The 22,156-nt window shown below is 45.9% G+C and overlaps 1 protein-coding gene across 1 annotated transcript in view; it reads right to left on the bottom strand.

The window, feature by feature from the left end:
- The window catches only part of HUNK (hormonally up-regulated Neu-associated kinase), a 130,948-nt gene that overhangs the window by 10,096 nt on the left and 98,696 nt on the right, over window positions 1-22,156 (bottom strand). Inside the window, exons 7-9 of the mRNA XM_017526089.1 lie at window positions 17,941-18,103; window positions 9,583-9,666; window positions 2,809-2,856 (exon numbers count right to left, since the gene is read on the bottom strand). Of these exons, the coding sequence (XP_017381578.1) occupies window positions 2,809-2,856; window positions 9,583-9,666; window positions 17,941-18,103 (295 nt within the window). The remainder of the gene's footprint in view (window positions 1-2,808; window positions 2,857-9,582; window positions 9,667-17,940; window positions 18,104-22,156) is intronic.

The following is a 22,156-nucleotide window of genomic DNA, read 5'->3' as shown; positions in this document are numbered from 1 at the left end:
GAGGTTGCGGTGAGCCGAGATCGCGCCATTGCACTCCAGCCTGGGTAACAAGAGTGAAACTCCGTCTAAAAAAAAAAAAAAAAAAGAATTCACCCTTAGCTGCTCCCTACTGGGGATGAAACTCAGAGTCACTCCAAGCAGAAGGGTCAACAGCCCAGAGAAAGCAAGCTTATTTATAACCAGCCAATCTCCCTGCCCTCCAAGCACATGTCACCAAATGCAACCAATCACCCAAATTAGACTTTTTCATTTGCATGGCCTATTTCTCCAAAAGAAATTTCCTACGGAGCAGGATGCTACATTGCCTTACATAACGGAAACGGTTCTTCAGGGGGACTAATCACATCCCCCTTCCACAAGCAAGCTCTGCACGCGGCAAGGCTGCCGCCTGCAGAGATGCCTGGCTTCCCTCCGATGCTCCAGCACCCACGTGGACTTGAGGGTGGGCGATGGGATTCAAGCTCTCGGTTTGAAGTCCGTCTTCTTGCACCTTCATGGCACAGTTCCAAATCCCCCGAGGCAGATCAGAGAAAAGGCCACATGAGGCCCCAGAGGCAAGCTGTTCACTAAACAGCTTCTTGTTCTCTATCTGCTGTTTCCACCCACTGCAGATGTGCATGGATATTTACAAAGTGGGACATTTTGAAAACACGGCCCCATGAACAATCGTTTACCCGAGACCCTTAATGGTGTGTATTGTCCCATGGAGGAGATGGAGATGCCACAGGAGGGGGAAACCCATCCTCAGCCTCTGAGGCCTGAGCTCCAGAGAGCTGGTCCCCTTCGGAGTCTTCCCTGTTGGCTTCGCAGCTGGGGTATAATGGCCACTGAAGAATGACCACAGGCTTCTGTGTTCCAAAGACCCACACGGCCCGCCTATTTCCCAGCTTGGCTGCCGTAGGTGCTGCACCTGAGAATCCCAGCCGTGGTCATAGCTTGGCAGTCCAGAAGTCTGGAATCCGTTCCTTGCTCTCTCCGGAACGTGAGAGAGCATGTTACAGTTGGGTGACCTTGGACAATTCACTTCTCCTTGAGGGAGGTGTTTCCCCATATGTAACCAAAAGTGTGGATCCTTCCCAGCTCTGGGAGGATAACAATGAGCACAGATCACACCTGTTTTATCTCCCGAACAGCAAATGCATGCATTTAACAGGGACCAATGCTTGCTTCGAATCCTCATCACCCCAGGCCGGAGAATGGATGGCTGCCTGGGAAATCTGCCTCTTCCCGCATGTGGCAGAGGAACCCTGGGAGCTGAGGCAAGTTTTCTTTGAGTAACTTTATCAAGTCCAGCTCCACATGGGCTTTTTTGAAGCTTTCCTTCCCTCTGATGATTAGTAAGCCTCTCCAAGCTGTTTGGTGTGTCAGAACCAAGTGCTGACTGCTACCACCTGGGATGGCCCAGGGACCAGATGTCATGGCTGGTTGGTTTTAGTTCCTTGTTGCCCATCACATAAGGGGAAACCTGATTTTGCTGCAGAAAAACCTACAATTAAATTGATAATAACAAGACTTTGGGCTGGACATTGCGGCTCACGCCTGGAATCCCAGCACTTTAGGAGGCCAAGGCAGGCAGATCACTTGAGGTCAAGAGTTTGAGACCAGCCTGGCCAATATGGCGAAACCCCATCTCTACTAAACATACAACAATTAGCTGGGCATAGTGGCATGTGCCTGTGGTCCCAGCTACTCAGGAGGTTGAGACAGGAGAATCGCTTGAACTTGGAAAGCGGAGGTTGCAGTGAGCCAAGATCACACCACTGCACTCCAGCCTGGATGATAGAGTGAGACTCCACCTCAAAAAAAAAAAGAGGGCTTCGTTCATAAATTAGGCCATCCAGCCAGGAAGCTCTAGATAGCTGCAAACCCCACTTCTCATCCTGGTGGAAACAGAAATGCATAGCAGGGTGTACAGTTGTAGCAACACAATAAAGATGATAAAAAACAGTCAACTGCACATAGCGAGAACCAATGTGCTCTGAAGGGATTCTGCTAAACCCACTCACAACAGGATTCTGCGTGTTTTAATTCTGGATAAGGATAGGGCTGGCAGAGCCTGTGCCCTGGGCAGAGACTGACCAACACTTAGGATCATATATGATGGGTAATTTCATACGCCAACTTGGCTAGGCCAGTTGCTTGGTCAAACACCAGTCTAGATGATTCTGTGAATGTGTTTTTAAAGAGGTGATTAACAGACTGGGATCAGTGGCTCACGCCTGTAATCCCAGCACTTTGGGACACCGAGGTGGGTGGATGGCCTGTGGTCAGCAGTTCGAGACCAGCCTGGCCAACATGGTGAAATCCCATCTCTACTAAAAATACTAAAGCTAGCCAGGCATTGTGGCGGGCACCTGTAATCCCAGCTACTTGGGAGGCTGAGGCATGAGAATCGCTTTAACCTGGGAGGCAGAGGTTGCAGTGAGCCGAGATCACGCCATTGCACTCCAGTCTGGGCGACAAGAATGAAACTCCATCTCAATAAATAAACAAAGATGTGATTAACATTTAAATCAGCAGACTTTAAGTAGATTATCCTCCATAATGTGGGTGGGTGTCATCCGATCAGTCAAAGGCCTTAAGAAAAAAAGAATGAGGTCTTCTGGCAAAAGAAATTCTGCCTCTAGATAGGCTTTGGACTTGAAGCTGCAACATCAGCTCATCCAGCCTGCTGGTCTGCCCTGCAGATTTCAGACTTGCCAACCCCCACAATTAAGTCTCAGTCCCGGTCTCTCTCTCTGAGTACTCTATTGGTTCTGTTTCTCTGGAGAACCCTGACGAATACATAATAATTCTCCAAGTTCTTACCTGCACAGCATGGAATTCAAGATCTCTCGTCCAGGTGTCCAGAGAGGCCTGTGAAAAGGAATATCCTTCAACAATGCAAGAATCTGCACCTGTTATTTTTTTCCCTAAACTCTTCCCCGGCACCTCTGCAGCTCTGGTTAGGAATTATTCCTTTCAGTTTTCATAGACAGAAAGCAAATCCTGAAACTTCCCTGAAAGTAGGCAGCAGATGTCCTAACTCGTGTGCTGAATAGATTTTCTAGGTAAACACTTTATTAAACTCGAAGGCGCCATATGGAGGAGTGCTCTAATGAGAAGTCAGCAGCTCCATGTTTTCCCAAACAGCAAAGACACTCACAGAAATGGCACTCAGATCAAGAAACAGAACACAGCCAGCATCGGGAGGGTCCTCCTTGCCACCCCATGTCCTCTCCCAGGCACTCTGTCCCCAAAAGTAATGACACTTCACTTGTCTCCAAAAGTAATGACACTTCACTTGTCTCCAAAAGTAATGACACTTCACTTGTCCCCAAAAGTAATGACACTTCACTTCTTTTTTTTTTTTTTTTTTTTTTTTTTGAGTTGGAGTCTCACTCTGTTGCCCAGGCTGGAGTGCAATAGCACAACCTTGGCTCACTGCAATCTCCACCTCCTGGGTTCAAGCAATCCTCCTGCCTCAGCCTCCCGAGTAGCTGGGATTACAGGTGCACGCCACCAATCCAGGCTCATTTTTGTATTTTTAGTAGAGACGGGTTTTTGTCATGTTGGCCAGGCTGGTCTTGAACTCCTGACCTCAAGTGATCCACCCACCTTGGCCTCACAAAATGCTGGGATTACAGGTGTGAGCCACTGGGCCCACCCAAGTAACTGCACTTCTGATGTCTAACAGCACAGACTGCTGGATCTGATTCTGAACTGTATTTTTTAAAGTTGCATAGATTTCTAAATAAGACACAAAGTGAACATTTTAATATTTGCCTTTAAATGTTTCATCCCTGTTGTGGGTTGAATTGTACTCTCCCAAAATTCAAAGGTTACAGTCTAACCTCAGGACCTCAGAATTTGACCTTATTTGGAGAGAGAGTCTTTACAGAGGTAATCAAGTTAAAATGAGGTTATTAGGGTGAGCCCTAATGCAGTATGACTGTTGTCCTTTAAAAATGTAGAAATTTGGGCTGTGCGGGGTGACGCACATCTGTAATCCCAGCACCTTGGGAGTCTGAGGCAAGCAGAAGGCTTGAGCCAGGAGTTCGAGACCAGCCTGGACAACATGGTGAACCCCCCTCTCTACAAAAAATTAGCTGAACATAATGGTGCATGTCTGTAGTTCCAGCTATTAAGGAGGCTGAGGTGGGAGGATCATCTGAGGTGGGGAGGTCAAGGCTGAAATGAGATGTGATTGTGCCACTGCACTCCAGCTTGGGCTGGAAACAAAGAAAGAAAAAGGAAGGAAAAACGGGAGGGGAGGGGAGAAAAAGAGAAAGAAAGGAGGGAGGAAGGGAGGGAAGGAAGGAAAAAAAGGAAGAAAGAAAAGGAAGGAAGGGAGGGAGGGCAAGAAGAGAGAAAGAAAGGAGAGAGGGAATGAAGGAAAAGAAAAAAAGGAAGAGAGAGGGAAGGAAGGAAGTAAAGGAAAGAAATGAAGGAAGGAAGGAAAGGAAGGAAGGAAGAAAAGGAAGGAAGAAAGAAAGGAAAGAAAGCGAGAGAGGAAGGAAGGGAGGGAGGGAGGAAGGGGAAAGAAAAGAGAGAAAAAGGAGGGAGGGAGGGAATCTTTCGGGCACACACGATAGGTGTTCTCAGATGAGAAGTGTACCCCACTTCTATAGTCTCTGCCTTTGATAGGAAAAAGAGAGAGAAAATGGTCAAGTGGTATAATCACTGCTTGGTAACCCCAAGAGGGAAGTTTTTGCAACTTAATTCAGCTCCTTTGTCTCCTAGGAGAAAACGAACTGGAATCAAAAGGAAGAAAGAGGCCACTGCTTCCACTCAGTGCCCGGACGCGGCTTGATGACATCCCTGGAGACACGAGCCCTGGGCCACACCCCGGTATGCACACAACCTGAAACCTCTCCACTATTCCCTATGCCCATTCAGCTCCACCCCTGCCCTGGGGTGGCTTCTCCCAGGCCCACCGAGGACGGAAAAGCCCCCCACCACCCCCGGCTCCGAGTGGACTTTTCTGTGAAGCCTGGGCCCTTTCTTAGTCCTTCCCCAAACTAGCCCCACTCCACTTTCTAGGTCCCTCCAGAGACAAGCTGGATCATCTGGTAATAGCTGTCATTTAATTAGGGAAGTGTCGCTGCAGTTTAGAGGAAACAAATGGATCATAGAAAATTGAATGCTGTTTGCCCATTAGTGTTCCTATTTAAATCCTAACCGTTAAATATTTCTACAAATGTTTAAAACGCTCACCATGTGTCTTCAGGTCAGAGGAAATAGAAAAGGAATAGAATGAAGAAGGACCCCTTTCCCTCTGGAGTTCCGGCCCCTTCTGACACACAGTTGCAGTGGGGCGGGTGTGAGGTCAGCGTGGACCAGGGCATCAACAAGGTGGCTTAGGGGCCACCTAGGGCACGCACATTGGGCCCTCCAGACACCTAAGTTTGCATTGTCCTTGGACGAGACCCTCATGAGTGACATGCAAAGCATGAGGTAAGAAGTCTAACAGTGAATTCTGCACCCCCTGGACTCTTGGTCAGGTGACCACCCTCAGCACAGGTGACCGTAAGAGGTTCCTCCCTGCCATAAGGCACGGCCATGTGGTGGTGATAACTTCAAGTGTGTGTGTGCTACACTGCAGGAATCCCCCTGCTTTTAAAACAGCCAGGTGTCCCACCTGGAATGTTCTACCTGCTCCGTTGCTTGTCCCAGTCCTATCCATTTTCTGAGACTCTGGTCAGGGGCCATTTGATCTTTCCATTTGCTTATTGAGCAAATATTTATTGAGCACCTACTACATGCCAGGCATCGTGTGGCCTCTGGGAATATTGTGAGGAGCAAAAGGGATTCAGACTCTACTCTTCTGGAACTCACAGCCCAGAGGGAGAAATGTTAATCAAACAACCCCGAAACAAACAAACAGCAAGTGGGCCTGGCCCTAGGATGTGGAATGCGGCAGGCAGATGGGGTAAGTGATAGGATAGATAGCATGAGACGAAATGGCAGAGATCAGGGAACAGCAGGGACCCATGGGGAGGTGACCTTGCTCTGGGATCTGAAGACACTGAGGTTTAGCAAAGAGGGGCGGGGAGAACATTCTGGAACAGGGAGCAGCCTTTGCACAGCCCCCACAGGCAGAGAGAGCGCAGCAAGCCCAAAGGCTGTGGACTGAGCACAGGGCGGACGCAGCGCTGTGTGTGGGGTGGGGGGGGGCTGTGGGGCTGGGGGACAAGCAGGAGAAGCCAGCTAGGGCTGAACCACACAGGGCGACAGGGCACGGAGTCTGCCTGGCAGGTGAAGGAAGCCTCCAAAGGTTTTAAGCAGGAAAGTGACATGATGCGGTGTGAGGGTGAAAAGCTCGCTCTGTAGGCCAGGCAGGAGGGAGTGGTGGGCCACCACCCCCGAAGCAAGAGGATCAGTTAGGAGGGCATAGCCGAGGTCCAGGAGAGAGTGATGAGGCTGGGACCAGGTGTGGGGATGGAGGCGGAGAGAGGGCAGGGGTTGGAGGGTTTCGCAGTCAGATTGGTAGAACTTGGTGATGGGTTGGCTCCGGGAGTATCAGGGAGTCAAAGACAAGGACTTGGGTTTCTTCCCTGCACTGTGGGGAGGAAGGGGCTGCCATGCATAGAGAGGGGACGTAGGGGCTGGGGAGAGTCTTGTTCAGAGTGTGCTAGATTTGAGACCCCTTCATTCATGCAAGAAGGGGTTAACATTTAGTAAGCAACTGGCCAGAGGGTTCTAGAGTTCAGGGGGCACCTGGCTCTCCGCACACCTGGGCTTTCGGCTTAGCTCCTGCCATCAAGACCCACCTTCCAAAGGGCTTGTCTCCACCCTCATCTTCCCCGTGCCCCACAGCCTGTCTTGAGGAAGGGGGCATGCAGCCTGGGGTCCAGGCTAAGCCCCACCATTCCTCCCCAGCCCTGAGCATCCTTCCGTCAAGCTCATGTTCTCTCCCTTCACTGCAGCGTCACTTATGGAGAGGTGGATGCTGACTTCACTTCCCCTCTCCCCACCCCCCAAAACCATGCCATCTCTCTTCTGCCTTTGGCACTTCATGAAGCTGTTCTGTCTAACATCCTCAGGACAACTAGCGGCTCAGTTGACACCGCTGACCATTTCACAGGTGACCTTTCCTCTGTTCCTGAAGTCCCCCTGGCATCACTGACTCCTGGCTGCTTGCCTCCTGCCCGGCCACCCCCAGCCCTTGTCTTTGTCAGTTTCTCTTCTCCCTCTGCCCTAGGGTCTGTCTGAAATGGAGACCCATGCCATTGCCCACCTCAATGCTGGGGGCGGGTCCCTCTCCTGAGCTCATGTCACATTCGCACTTGGGGCCCTGCAGGGGGGCCCTCCCTGTCATGGTGTCATGACAGCTGGGCCCTCCCTGGACACCTGCTTAGCTGGCTGCCCGGGAGTCCAGCGTGGGCCTCGGTAGCCACCATGCCTCACTGCAGCCCTGTGTGCAAGACAAGCCCAGAGAAGATCCTTCCAGAGCAATGTGAGCCGCTCATGAGATCAGGATGAAAACTTCATGTCAGAAAAAGAAAGAGGAGAGAGGCCAGGCCCAGTGACCTTATGGGGGCATAAACAAAGGATTCCTTTTTGATCCCTTCTCAAATGAAAAAACTTCTGGGTGATATGGTTTGGCTGTGTCGCCACCCACATCTCACCTTGAATTGTAATAATACCCATGTGTTAAGGGCGGGGCTGGGTGCAGATAATTGAATCATGGGACCAGTTTCCCCATACTGTTCTCATTGGAGTAAGTCTCACAAGATCTGATGGTTTTATGAAGGGAGTTCCCCTGTACATGCTCTCTCTAGCCTGCCGCCACGTAAGATGTGACTTTGCTCCTCATTCACCTTCCACCATGATTTTGAGGCCTCCCCAGCCATGTGGAACTGTGAGTCTATTAAACGTCTTTCCTTTATAAATGACCCAGTCTCAGGTATGTCTTTATTAGCAGTGTAGAACAGACTAATAGACCTGGGTGTCCCAGGAGAGAGGTTCCTGTGGCAAGGACACTCAGGACATGGAAGGGGCTCCAGCGGGGAAAGGGAAGGGGGTTCCCAGGAAAATTACTGAGAAAGAAGAACTCACTTGGCAAAAGGTAGATGAGGGGCCCTGAGCTGGCACCCCACCCCTGACCCTCTCCCTCGATCTGGAATTCACAGGCACAGTCTCCTAATAAACATGGGTGTGGGATCCAAATTTAAGACAATTTGGCACAGGAGCCCAGTTTTTATTCTGAAATAAAAGAGCTGTGGTCTTTTTCTCTCAGGTATATCCCAGGCCATATCAGGTCACCAGGGACAGCTGGCCAGGAAAGCCTGCTTCATCCCAAACTTTCCTGTTCCTCGCTCACTTTCTTCTGATGCCACGTGTTACACTCGGCTCTATTTTTAAGCATCTCATTCTTTCCTAGCATTTGCATTTTTCCCTTTTATTCTTAGTTGACGCATAATAATTATACATCTATTTTATGGGACAGAGAGTGATATTTCCATCCATGTATTCAATATGTAATGATCGAATCAGGGCGATCAACACATCTATTACCTCAAATATTTATCATTTCTTTGTGTTACAAATGTTCAAAATCCTCTTTTAGCTTTTTGAATATATACAGTACGTTACTCTACGCTCCTGTGACTGGTTAATAGGGTGACAGTCACTGATCCATCGAGATGTCTTATTTAAGGGGAACCTGTGGGCGATCGTAGTGTTATGGCCGTGAGGTAAGAACCAGATGCCAGGTATAGTTTCATGATAGTCACCTCCAAGTGTTATGGGCCTGGAGCAAGAAGGGTAACACGCCTGAGTGGGATGATGATTTCTCGGAGCTTGGTAGGTTAAGAGACTAAAGTCTGGTAGGGGATATCCATGTTGGTGAGAAATTTCTTGACTTGGATGTGCTATGTCTGGTGAATGACTATAAGCGCTGTGTAATGTTAAGAAGGCTTAATACGGTTGATATCCATGTGGAAAAGGACTAGATAGTGTGTCTGGTACCAGTATATGTGTTATAGTTGACGAATATGCCAGTAATTATTGTTTACTGTAGTCACCCTACAGTGCCACAGAACACGAGGACTTATTCCTTCCGTCTAGCCGTAATTTCGTGTCCGTCAAGCAACCCCTCTCTACCCTCCCTTCCCCCTGCCATTCCAAGCCTCTAACAACCACAGTTTTACTCTGAACTTCTATGAGATCCATTTTTGCTGGTTTCACTCATAGATGAGTGAAACACTGAGCATCTCATTTTCATTTTGGGAGATCCTGAAAGTGGTTTTCAACTTTGGCTGCTCATTGGAACATCCAGGGAGCTTTAAAAAACTACTAATACCCGAGTCTCCCCTCCTCAGATGCAATGGAATTGGTCTGAGGTGCGGCCTGGGCATCCAGATGTTTAAATGCTCCTGGTGACTTTAACACGCAGCCACAGCCACAGCTGAGAACCACGGTTCAGACGCCGCGATGCTGGTTCCACTGTAAACCATTTCTCAAGGGCTCAGTTACGAGCATAAGTCTGTGTCTTTTGCTACTTCAGTGTCCCACAGTAATTGGCTTCTTTTCCAATTACTGCAAATGGAAATCCACCCTTCCTAAGAGACCCTGGGGTTTGCTTCGGGGGTCACTTACCTCGTAGGACTCCTTGGGGGCCCTGTACTTTTCTATCTGGTAGAGCCGGGTCTTGTAGCAGAGGCTGTCCTGGATGTCAGATTTCTACCAGAGGAGAAAGGAAAAAGCACAGCTCAACTCTCAGAAATAGAAATGTCCATTAAGCAGTCATTAATTTTTAAACCAGCGCCAAGAGAATGCGGGAAATATGTGGCAGGCCAGTAAATTGCAACACGAAGTCTCACCCCAGGATGGCCTGCAGGCAGGATGCGGCGTCAGGAGAGCCTGGGCACAGAGTCAGGCCACCTACTTGTGTTACTATTGCGGCCAGCAAAGGGCAGGTGACCCTGGGTAAATCGCTGCCCCTTGGAACGCCTCAGTTCTTTTATCTGTGCTATAAGACTACTCAGAAACATAAACGCAGAAAGCAAGAAAATGAGCTGGAAAGAATAACTTATTTTATTTTTTATTTTTATTTGTTTACTTATTTTTTAGATGAAGTCTCACTGTCACCCAGGCTGGAGTGCAGTGGTATGATCACAGCTCACTGCAACCTCCATCTCCCAGGTTCAAGCAATTCTCCTGCCTCAGCCTCCTGAGTAGCTGGGATTACAGCTGCATACCACCACACCCAGCTAATTTTTTGTATTTTTAGTAGTGACAAGGTTTTACCATGTTAGCCAGGTTGGTCTCAAACTCCTGACCTCGTGATCCGCCTGCCTCAGCCTCCCAAAGTGTTGGGATTACAGGTGTGAGCCACCTTGCCTGGCCAACTTACTTTATTGAACCACTGCACAGAGCATGGATCTTGCTTGTTTGCTTTATTTTAAAACAGCACAGCACACACACACACACACACACACCCAGCTCCCTGCCACCACCACCCAAATGAAAGCCACAACAATTCATAATATAACTCAAAGAATAAGATAAACAACTGCACCTGAGCTGAGGTAGGTGCAATCCTGTCTGGAAATGGGTAAAATAAAATCATGGATTAATTAATTAATCAACGAATAAACAGTTAATGAATGCCCTTACAGGCTCTCTATCTTAAAATACACGCTTCTTCGTTTTAAAAAGAGGAAACCAAGAGAGAAGGGAAGAAATGACAATGAAGAGATAACATTTTACTTCTTAGTTCACTAGTTTGGGCTTCAAGATTATACACGGGGTGTAAATAATTGGTTGATAAGATTAATTACCAGGATGGTACATACAGTACAATTAAATTAGCCATGCGTGGAAATTACTGAGCAGACCCACAGTAGTTGTCTGGAGGGACTAATGTATTCTAGTTAAAAACAGCCACTCACCCAGAGTATGGATTCTCAGACTAGGCATGCCCTATGATTTAAGCATTAAATGTGAAACAGACATCATAAAACTCACAACCGGTCTGAGAATCCACACTCTAGGCGAGCAAGTGTTTACTAGAGTAAAACTAGAGTAAATTAGTTGTCACAGACAACTTGTTCAGGAATAAGGCAAAGAAGTCCACTCTCACCAATTCTATTCAACATAATACTGCAAGTCCTACCCAGCACACTTAGGCAAGAGAAAGAAAGAAAAGGCATCCTTGGGAAGAGCAGCTAATGAACGCTGGGATTAATACCTAGGTGATGGGTTGGTCCGTGCAGCAAACCACCAGAGCAGATGTTTACCTATGTAACAAACCTGCACATTCTAAACATGGACCCTGGAACTTAGAAGTTGAAGAAAAAATAAAAATAAAATATTTTGGAAATTGTTAAAATAAATAAAAGGAATCAAAATTGGAAAAGATGTTCAATTTTCCCTGTTTGTAGACAGATGATCTTATATATAGAAAACCCTAGAGATGTTACCAAAAAACTGTTTCAATTACTAAACAAATTTAGTAAAGTTGCCGAATACAAAATCAATATACGAAAATCAATAGTGTTTCCATATACTAACAACAAACTATTCAAAAATGAAATCAAGAAAGCAATACCACTTACAATAGCCATAAAAATATCAAATGCTTAGGAATAAATGTATCCAAGGAAGTGAAAGATGTGTACACTGAAAACTGTAAAGCGTTGATGAAAGAAACCGAAGAAGACACAAGTAAATGAAAAGATTCCATGTTCATGGATTGGAAGAATTAATATGATTAATGTGATTAAAATGTCCATACTATGCTGAGCAATCTATGGATTCAATGGAATCCCTATTAAAATTTCAATGATGTTTTTCACAGAAATGAAAAAAAAAAACCTAAAATTTGTGTGAAACCACAAAAGACCCTGAATAGCCAAAGTAATTTTAAACAATAAAGTCAAAGCTGAGGTATCACTCTACTTGACTTCAAAACATACCATAAAGCTATAGGAACCAAAACAGCATGATACTGGCATAAAAACAGAGATACATAGACCAGCGGAACAGAAAAGAGAGCCTAAACATAAATCCATGCACATATGGTCAATTAGTTTTTAACAAAGCTGCCAAGAACATACAATGGGGAAAGGAGATCCTCTTACATAAATGGTGTTAGAAAACTGGGTATCCACAGAGAATGAAATCAGACCCCATCTCACACCATCCGCAAAAGTCAACTCAAAATGAGTTAAAGACTTAAACGTAAGACCCCAAACTGTAAAACTACTAAAAGACAACCTATGGAAAAAGTTCCATTACACTGGTCTGGACAATGATTTTTTTGTACGTGACTCCGAAAGCACAGGCAACAAAAGCACAAATGGACAAATGGAATTACATCAAACTCAAAAGCTCTGCACAACAAAGGAAATAATCAACAGAGTAAAGAGACCTATGGAATAGGATAAAATATTTGTAAACCACACATCTGACAAAGAACATGTGAAGAATGCAAACAACTCAATAGCCAGAAAACAACCCAATTAAAAAATGCACATAGGTTCTGGAGACATTTCTCAAAAGAAGACATAGAAATGGCCAATAGGAGCCAGGCGCAGTGGCTCATGCCTGTAATTCCAGCACTTTGGGAGGCCGAGGTGGGCAGATCACGAGGCCAAGAGATCGAGACCATCCCAGTCAAACAGCGAAACCCCATCTCTACTAAAAATACAAAACTTAGCCAGGCATGGTGGTGCACTCCTGTGGTCCCAGCTACTCAGGAGGCTGAGGCAGGAGAATCCCTTGAACCTGGGAGTCAGAGGTTGCAGTGAGCTGAGATCGTGCCGCTGCACTCCAGCCTAGTGACAGAACGAGATTCCATTCCAAAAAAAAAAAAAAAAGAAAGAAATGGCCAATAGCTATGTTCAGCATCACCAATCATAAGGGAAATGCAAATTAAAGCCACAATGAGGTACTGCCTCACAACTGTAAGAATAGCTTTTATCATAAAGATGGAAGATACCACATGTTGGCAAGGATGTGAAGATGGAACCTTTGCATACTGACGGTGAGAATGTAAATTAGTACAACCATTATGGAAATTAGTATGGTTCCTCAAAAAATTAAAAGTAGAACTACCATATGATCCAGCAATTCCACTTTTGGGTCTATATCCAAAGGAAATGAAATCAATATACTGAAGACACATATGCACCCCCCCATGTTCAATGCACCATTATTCACAATAGCCAAGATATGGCTAATGTGTCCATCAATGGATGAATGAATAAAGTGTGTAGGGCCCGGTGCGGTGGCTCACGCCTGTAATCCCAGCACTTTGGGAGGCCGAGGTGGGTGGATCATGAGGTCAAGAGTTCGAGACCAGCCTAGCCAATATGATGAAACCCTGTCTCTACTAAAAAAAAAAAATGTAAAAATTAGCTGGGCATGGTGGTGGGTGTCCATAGTCACAGCTACTCAGCAGGCTGAGGCAGAAGAATTGCTTGAACCGGGAAACCGAGGTTTCAGTGAGCTGAGATTGTGCCACTGCACTCCAGCCTGGGTGACAGAGCAAGACTCCGTCTCAAAAAACAAAAAAGAAAGTGTGCATATATATATATGTATATATACAATGTATATATAATGAAATACTATTCAACCTTCAAAGAAAAATTCTGTCGTTTTTGACAATATGGATGAACCTAGAGGACATTATGCTAAGTGAAATAAGCCAGGCACAGAAAGACAAAGAGTGCACGATCTCACTTATACCTGGAATCTAGAAAATATAGGTCCTAGAAGTAGAGAGTAGAATAATTGTTACCAGGGGCTTAAGGGAGTGGAGGGAAGTGGACAGAAGAGATATTGGTCAAAAGACAGAAAATTTCAGTTAAACGGGGAAAATTATTCAAGGCACTATTTAACAATGTGGTGACTATAGTTAATAATAGTGTATTCTATTCTTGTAAATTGCTAAAAGAGTAGATTTTCAATGTTCTCATCACAAATAAATAATAAATTGGTGCAGTTATGCATATGTTATTTAGCTTGATTTAGCCATTCCACAAATATGTATATTTCAAAGCATCATGTTGTACAAGATAAATACATATAATGTTTTCAATCAATTAAACAGATAAATTTAATTGAAAACGACCCCAAAATCTTTTCCCGTTAGAATGACACCAGCTGTTTCCAGAGAATGTTCTTAGAAGACAAAGCCACGCTCTGCTTTGCAACACTTGCAGCCTTGATGCCGGGAAAAGCAGACAGGCAGAAACGCAGCAGCTGACGACACACCCAGGCACATCAGGACACAGCCTAAGAGCTTCAGGCCAGGCGGATCGCTCATACCTATAATCCCAGCACTCTGGGATGCCAAGACTGGCGGATTGCTTGAGCCCAGGAGTTCAAGACCAGCCTGGGCAACATGGTGAAACCCCATCTCTACAAAAAAATAAAATTAGCCTCAACTTCCCAGGCTCAATGGATCCTCCTGCCTCAGCCTCCTGAGTAGCTGGGACTACAGTAGGATCACTTGAGCCCGGGAAGCTGAGGCTGCAGTCAGCCGTGGCTGTGCCACTGCACTCCAGCCTGGGTGACAGAGTAAGACTCTTTTTGTTTTGTTTTTAAAAGACAAAAAGGCTTCAGACAAAATATCTCTCTTCTTTGGCATGAGCTATGTAATTAAGAAGAGCGTGACTGACCAAAGCTTGTATCTCTAAATGTGGACGTAGCCATAGGAAAGTTTTTTAAATCCTAAGACCCCTCCATTTAATTTGGTCAGCAGCCAAAGAACTAGTTCCACCAAAAGAAGAACGTTTGGGGCCGGGCGTGGTGGCTCACGCCTGTAATCCCAACACTTTGGGAGGCTGAGGCAGGTGGATCACGAGGTCAGGAGTTCAAGACCAGCCTGGCCAAGATGGTAAAACTCCATCTCTACTAAAAATACAAAAATTAGCCGGGCGTGGTGGCGGGCACCTGTAAACCCAGCTACTCAGGAAGCTGAGACAGAAGAATCACTTGAACCTGGGAGGTGGAGGTTGTAGTGAGACGAGACAGAGCCACTGCACTCCGTCTCAAAATACAAAGATGAATGTTTGAAACTGTTAACTTACTTGGAAAGTAGCAACGTCATTCTCTAATAAGTGAAATCATCAACCTTATAATATAGGTAGTTTCATGAAAACACATTTGAATAAGTTTTGAACAGTATTCATCATCTGAAAAAGAAAATCAGGGCATGAACCCTCTTTTCTTCCTTTAATCTGAAGACCATTTAAATCCTTAACTTTTATCCCCTATAGCATGATGGTGTCCAAATGGTATGACCCTGATCCCTTATGTGTGAAAAACTTCTAAGTAGGCACCTACAATATATGCATATTTATAAATTATAAGCATGTAACATTGTACGAATATATTGTGTACACTATAAGATAGATAATAAATAGAAATTTTAAAGGATGAGAAAGAAGCTTGAGGCTGGGCATGTGGCTCACACCTGTACTCCTAGCATTTTGGGAGGCCAAGGTAGGCAGCTCACTTGAGCTCAGGAGTTCGAGACCAGCCTGGCAATGTGGCAAAACCCTATCTCTACCAAAAATACAAAAATTAGCTGGGCACAGTGGTGCATGCCTGTAGTCTTAGTTACCCGGGGAGCTGAGACAGGAGAATCGCTTGAACCCAGGAAGCAGAGGTTACAGTGAGCTGAGATCATGCCACTGCACTCCAGCCTGGGTGACAGAGAGAGACCTCATCTCAAAATTTAAAAAAAAAAAAAAAAAAAAAAGAGGGCTGAGTGCTTTGGCTCATGCCCATAATCCCAGCACTTTGGGAGGCTGAGGTGGGAAGATCACTTGAAGTTTGGTGTTTGAGACCAGCCTGGCCAACAAGGCGATACTCCTTCTCTAATAAAAGTACAAAAATTAGCCAAGCATGTTGGCACGTGGCTGCGATCCCAGCTACTCGGGAGGCTGAGGCAGGTGAATCGCTTGAACCCAGGAGGCAGAGGTTGCAGTGAGCTGAGATCGTACCACTGCACTCCAGCCTGGCTGACAGAGCGAGACTCTGTCAAAAAAAAAAAAAAAAAAAAAAGGCTGTCTCAAAAAAAAATGTTTTTAAAGAGAAATGAGAAACAGCTTCAAATCTAGTACGTCTTTTATGTTCTTCATGATGACAGAACAGAGAACTGCTGTGTGATACAAGAGATTTTCTTAATCTCTCCTTATCATATAATAAAATAAAATAAATAATATATTACATGTTGAAAGCACTTTCTGGATTTGACATCTCTTCTTCAGTAGCTTTCTACGAGCAAGGCAGCCACAGTGACACCATCTGTGAAATCTAACTCAAAGCTATGACTCTGTCCCCATCAGAGAGGTGCCACCCCATCACACACAACACGTTTTTCCCCCCCATAAAACATTGTTAAAGCCTTTTATTTCTTCTCATGTAGATCTTTCCCTTGGTGGTTTACACACACACACATACACACACACACACACACACACACACACACACACACACACACACACACAGGAGTTCTGTGGATAATTTCCTGCTGAAGCAAAATCTAGCCAATATTCTGAGCTAAATCAGCTTAGAAACATCTATACTTTCATCCAAATGTTTAACCAGCCTCCCATAGAGCCTCTTCATATGTTCAGCAATGTTTTCTAGACAGCTCCCAAATCAATTTGCTAACACCAACCACCTTGTCCTCTGGGTATTAATTTGGTCATCTCCACCAGGCCAGGGAGAATATCATTTCCCCAACTGCAGGTAGAGTTTCCTCTTAACTCTAATACAGAAAACTCAAAAGGGTTTCTAAGCCTACTGCCTGGTGCAATTTGGTGGCATATTGGGCTATCACATGACTTCAAATAGCACGTGCTCTGGATGGCAAATGTCTTCCTAACAGTGACAATTCCACGCCATCAGATGTCAAGGTGCAAGAGGTGGCCCTTCACAAAAGCGAAGGCTCAAATTTCAGATAGGATTCCTGTTCTGAATTTCTTCAGCTGACTCCTTGTTAGAGCTGGTCAGCACCCACCATTCCGAGTAAAAGCATGAGCTGCTGTATGAAGAATCCATATTGTCTTGGATCCGATTTTCCTGCCTCAGCTGCCCAAGTAGCTGGGACTACAGGCACCTGCCACCATGCCCGGCCAATTTTTGTATTTTTAGTAAAGACAGGGTTTCACCATGTTGGCCAAGTTGGTCACAAATTCCTGACCTCAGTGACTTCAGGTGATCACCCGCCTCAGCCTCCCAAAGTGCTGGGATTACAGGTGTGAGCCACCACACCTGGCCTGTAGGATTCTTTTTAAGCCATTGTCCATTTGGAGAGAGACGATTTGGTCACAACCAAGGCACGTAAATTCCCTTACTCAGGCACACAGAAACTGCGTGTGACATAAATGATGAAGGGGACAAGGTGTCAGGGTCCCACCAGCCACCCGATGCTGTGGAACCGCCACATGTACCTGGCAAGTGACACTGGACACTTGGACTTTCTGACACCCAGGCCGAGGGCAGGTGCCATAGTCAGGCCAGAGAAGTCCAATTTTGTTCTCATTTTCTGAAGAAGTTAAACCTAAATAGTGGCTTTCTCATGTATAATACGATATTTTAGAGACAAACGCCTGAGAGGCACTGCTACCTGAGTTTTATGACCAGAAAAGCCTCCAACGCCTCCAACATGGGGAACCCAAAGAGCTAAGAGGCAGCAGAACGACAACAATTTAAAAAGGCAACAGAGAAGCTGAAGGAGAAAGAGGCTTGAACCCCCCACCCCAATTCTGCCCAGGGCTTAACTCAGTGGGAAGACATTTGAAAACCATCGCAGATAAAAGGCACTCCCTGAGAAGCAGGTTTAGCTACCACTCCATCCCACATTCAGAAAACTCAGCCTCACAGTAGATTAAATTAGCAACTTGGATCAAGTGTCAGCACCTGAGAAACACTTTGGCTGTAGGCGCTCTTTTTCCCATGGAGAGCAGAGGTGATCGCCTCTAGGGTCGCACTTACCCCTGACAAATAGCGCTCCAGTTTCTTGTTTAGGAGGAAGTAGATGGCCAGGATGTGGCAGGCGCGGTTGGAGAGCACAGTGTTGATCACGTCGCTGTTCTTGTAACCCAGCTTCTCGGTCATGTGCAGCACAACACTCGGGCTCAGGTCTTCCAGGGAGATCCTGCCAGGTGCAGAGAGAGGACCAGTCACCTCTGCACATCACGGAGAGGCCCACGCCGGCCCCCTGTGCACAGTCAGCTTCATTCATTCATTCATTTACTTGATGTTTTATTTTGAAAATGTTCATGTATTCAGAAAAGGGGGGGAACAGTACAATCGCTTTATGTACGCCATCATCTGGATGTACCAGTGAGCACTGTGCCATACTTACATTTTTTTTCTGAAGTATTTAAAATTACAAACATCATGACATTTTTTAAAAATTGTACTTTAAGGTCTGGGGTACATGCGCACCTCCCGCAGGGTTGTTGCATAGGTACACGCGTGCCATGGTGGTTTGCAGTCTCCATCCCACCCCTGCCCCCGCCGTCACCTACATCAGGCATTTCTCCCAGTGTTTTCCCTCCCCAGCCTCCCTGCCTGCTGTTGTCCATTCCTTAGCTCCCCAACCCCCAACAGATGTGATGTTCCCCTCCCTGGAATACTATGCAGCCATACAAAACAACGAGTTCGTGTCCTTTGTAGGAACATGGATGAATCTGGAAACCATCATTCTCAGCAAACTCACACAAGAACAGAAAACCAACCACCACATGTTCCCACTCACAGGCGGGTGTCAAACAATGAGAAAACGTGGGCACAGGGAGGGGAACATTATGACTTTTTACCACTTAACACTTCAGTGTGCACCTTCAAAAATCAAAGATGTCCCCTGCAGAACCACAAAACCATCAACATACCCAATAAAATTTTAACAATCACTTAATATCATCTAATACCCAGATTATATTCAAATCCCCCAAGTTTTTCCCTAAATTTCTTTATGATCACACATTCTTTCCTTTAAATGTATTTTTGCCCAGGCGTGGTGGCTCACACCTGTAATCTCAGCACTTTGGGAGGTCGAGGCAGGAGGATCACCTGAGGTCAGGAGTTTGAGACCAGCTTGACCGATATGATGAAACCCTGGTCTCTACTAGAATATAAAAATTTGCTGGGTGTGGTGGCACATGCCTGTAATCCCAGCTACTCAAGAGGGTGAGACAGGAGAATCACTTGAACCCAGGAGGCAAAGGTTGCAGTGCGTGGAGATTGCGCCATTGCACTCCAGCCTGGGCAAGAAGAGCAAAACTGTCTCTCAAAAAAAAGAGAAAAAATTTATTTATTGCCTCGGACAGAAGCCATCCTGACTCTGGTTTTGGGGAGGAAAAGTAAGGTATCCAGGGACTAGCCTGATCATGTTTAAAGGAACAGAAAGAGCTCACAAGTTCACACATGGGGGATCCAGGACTCAGCTGCAAAGTGGGGTGCTCTCAGAGGAAGACAGGTTAAAGCTACTTCACAGGGGTACTATGAAAATAAACTCTTTGGGATAAAATGGTAAAGAAATACTGGGCTTCATTTATCTACCCATTCATTTATTCACCCTCTCAGTGGGGAAGAGAGAACGTAAATTCCCTTAGTCATCCTGATAGTCCTGTGAGTAGGTGCCAGCATTATCCCAACTTTACAGATAAAAAAACCGAAGCCCACAGCAATGCAGTATCTTGCCCAGGGTCACACAGGCAGGAAGTAGCAGCCCTAGAATTAACAACTGGCAGCCTGGCTCTGTGTCTAGATGCTCACGGCCTCCCAAATAAACAGACACATCCAATGGCTGCTGAGAACGAGAAATCAGGCGGAGGGCTCTAAGGGAGTGTGTTTGTGTTGGTCGTGAGGCTGTGTCAAAAGAACATTCTAAATTCCTTAAGAGTGATGCAAACAGCGCACTCGGAGCCGAAGGCAAGCTCATCTGGCTGGAGAGCCACTAGCCTCCGTGTCAAGGAGTCTGAAGACATTTTGGATGGAACCTCAGAACCATAATGCCCAGAGAAACCACACAGTGTAGCCCCATCATCGTAAAGATGAGGAGACTTTGCAAGTTCTGTTGGAAGAAGAGAGCTTGCCAGTTCACATGGCTGGTTGGCAGGGGCACCGAGAGCAGAATGAGGTCTCCTGACCATCACCTGCCACTGGTCAATCACTGGAACCTACATCAGTTCTCCTTCTTCTACATTTGCCTAAGTGCTGTCCCTAAAAACAAACAAAATCACACCCAACAAACTATGAGCTCAGCCTTCCTCGTTCCTGTTTGCACGAAATTACACATTCTAGACAGGTGGAAGAGGGATTGGCATGATTACTGATATTAATAATGTATTTGTTTTTAAAATAACTACTTGAGGTCTACCAAGTCAACACAGAGGGAACAGTGGTTTGGAAATACCTGGGAATCCCAATGTGGGTGTGGCTCTACCCCAGCCAATCAGACCACAGCCACTCTCACACAGCCCCACCCCCTGCCAAGAGCAGGGCACCCCCAGAGGGCATGAGGTTCCCTGGAAGAAAGGTCAGCAGCGTGGAAAGGAGGGACGTGCTCAGGGGCAGACACCCCATCTCTGCCTTTTATGTCCAGTATGTTCAAAAACAAGCTCTGAGTTGGGTGCAGTGGCTCACGCCTGTAATCCCAGTGCTTTGGGAGGATGAGGCAGGCAGATCATGAGGTCAGGAGTTTGAGACCAGCCCGGCCAACTAGCCAGGTGTGGTGGCACAAGCCTGTAGTCCCAGCTACTCGGGAGGCTGAGGTGGAAGAATTGCTTGAACCTGGAAGGCAGAGGTGGCAGTGAGCCAGCCAAGACCATGACATTGCACTCCAGCCTGGGTGACAGAGTGAGACGCTGTCTCAAAAAAAAAAAAAAAAAACTCTGCCAAAATGTAAATGGCCAACTGACTCTGGACCGAGAGGAATAGTTTAAACATTTTCCAATAAACAATGGATAAATTTGGTGCTCTCCAGTACCCGTTATGGAATCTGTATTATGGCTGCATGTTTGGATGACACAGAGAATGGTACAATGTTCCAGAATACTAGCTATAATTGAATTGAACCAATTCACATGCAATCTGTTTTGATACCATGGACCTAATTTGCTCTAATTCTGTCCTGTATTGCCTATAACCTCCTCCCCTCCCACCAGTTCCAAAGCTAACTATAAGGGTGGAGAGACTGTCCAGGCCCCCGCAGAGAGACAGAAAGAGGCAGAAAGGTTGGCTCTGTACAAATGTCTGAAACCCAGCACTTTAGAAGGCTGAGGCAGGGAGAATGCTTGGGGCCAGGAGTTTAAGACAGCCCAGGCAACATAGCAAAACCCCCATCTCTGCAACAAAAAAGGGATGGTAGTACATGCCTGTAATCCCTCCACTACAGAAGCTGGGGCAGGACGATCACTCGAGCCCAGGAGTTCTAGGTTACAGTGAGCTGGGATTGTGCCACTGCACTCCAGCCTAAGCTACGAAGCAAGAACCTGTCTCAAAAAAAAAAAAAAAAAAAAAAAAAAAAAAAAAAAAAAAAAAAAAAAAAAAAAAAAAAAAAAAAAAAAAAAAGAAGAAGTCTGCACCTGGATGAGGAGGGGAGCTGGGCACCCAGCAAACATCTACTGACTCACTGGCATAAACATTTATTTATAAAAAATTTACTTCCAAAGACGTTTCCCTCTTTGCTTTTGGAGATCAACTTGGAGGCTGAAATGACTTCATAGGAGAAGGCTTTATGTAAGAGTGATACAAAATATGACACCTTCATTTTCCTTACTTTCCCAAAAGGAAAATATTGACGACGCTTAAAAGACATCTGGGGCTATGTATGTCAGGAAACTATAAAACATACTTTATAAAGAAAATATCCCCTTCTCTGCTTGTATGTTCTCACTCCCTTTATCTACCTTCCAGTAAAACCAGAAAAATAATCATAAAAAATACATTTCTTAAAGATAAAGGTTTTTCAAAATAAACATTGTAAATCACATGTACCTCCTCCAGCATCTTAGAAGTCTGGTTTCAGGCCAAGCGCAGAGGCTCATGCCTGTAATCCCAGCATTTTGGGAGGCTGCAGCCGGCAGATCGATTGAGGCCGGGAGTTTAAGACTAGCCTGGGCAACATGGTGAAATCCCATCTCTACTAAAAATACAAAATTAGCCAGGCAGGGTGGCACAGGCCTGTAATCCCAGCTTCTCG

Source organism: Cebus imitator, unplaced genomic scaffold, assembly GCF_001604975.1.
Source record: "Cebus imitator isolate Cc_AM_T3 unplaced genomic scaffold, Cebus_imitator-1.0 Scaffold41, whole genome shotgun sequence".
Taxonomy (NCBI): domain Eukaryota; kingdom Metazoa; phylum Chordata; class Mammalia; order Primates; family Cebidae; genus Cebus; species Cebus imitator.
This window is presented reverse-complemented; position numbering and strand designations above follow the sequence as displayed.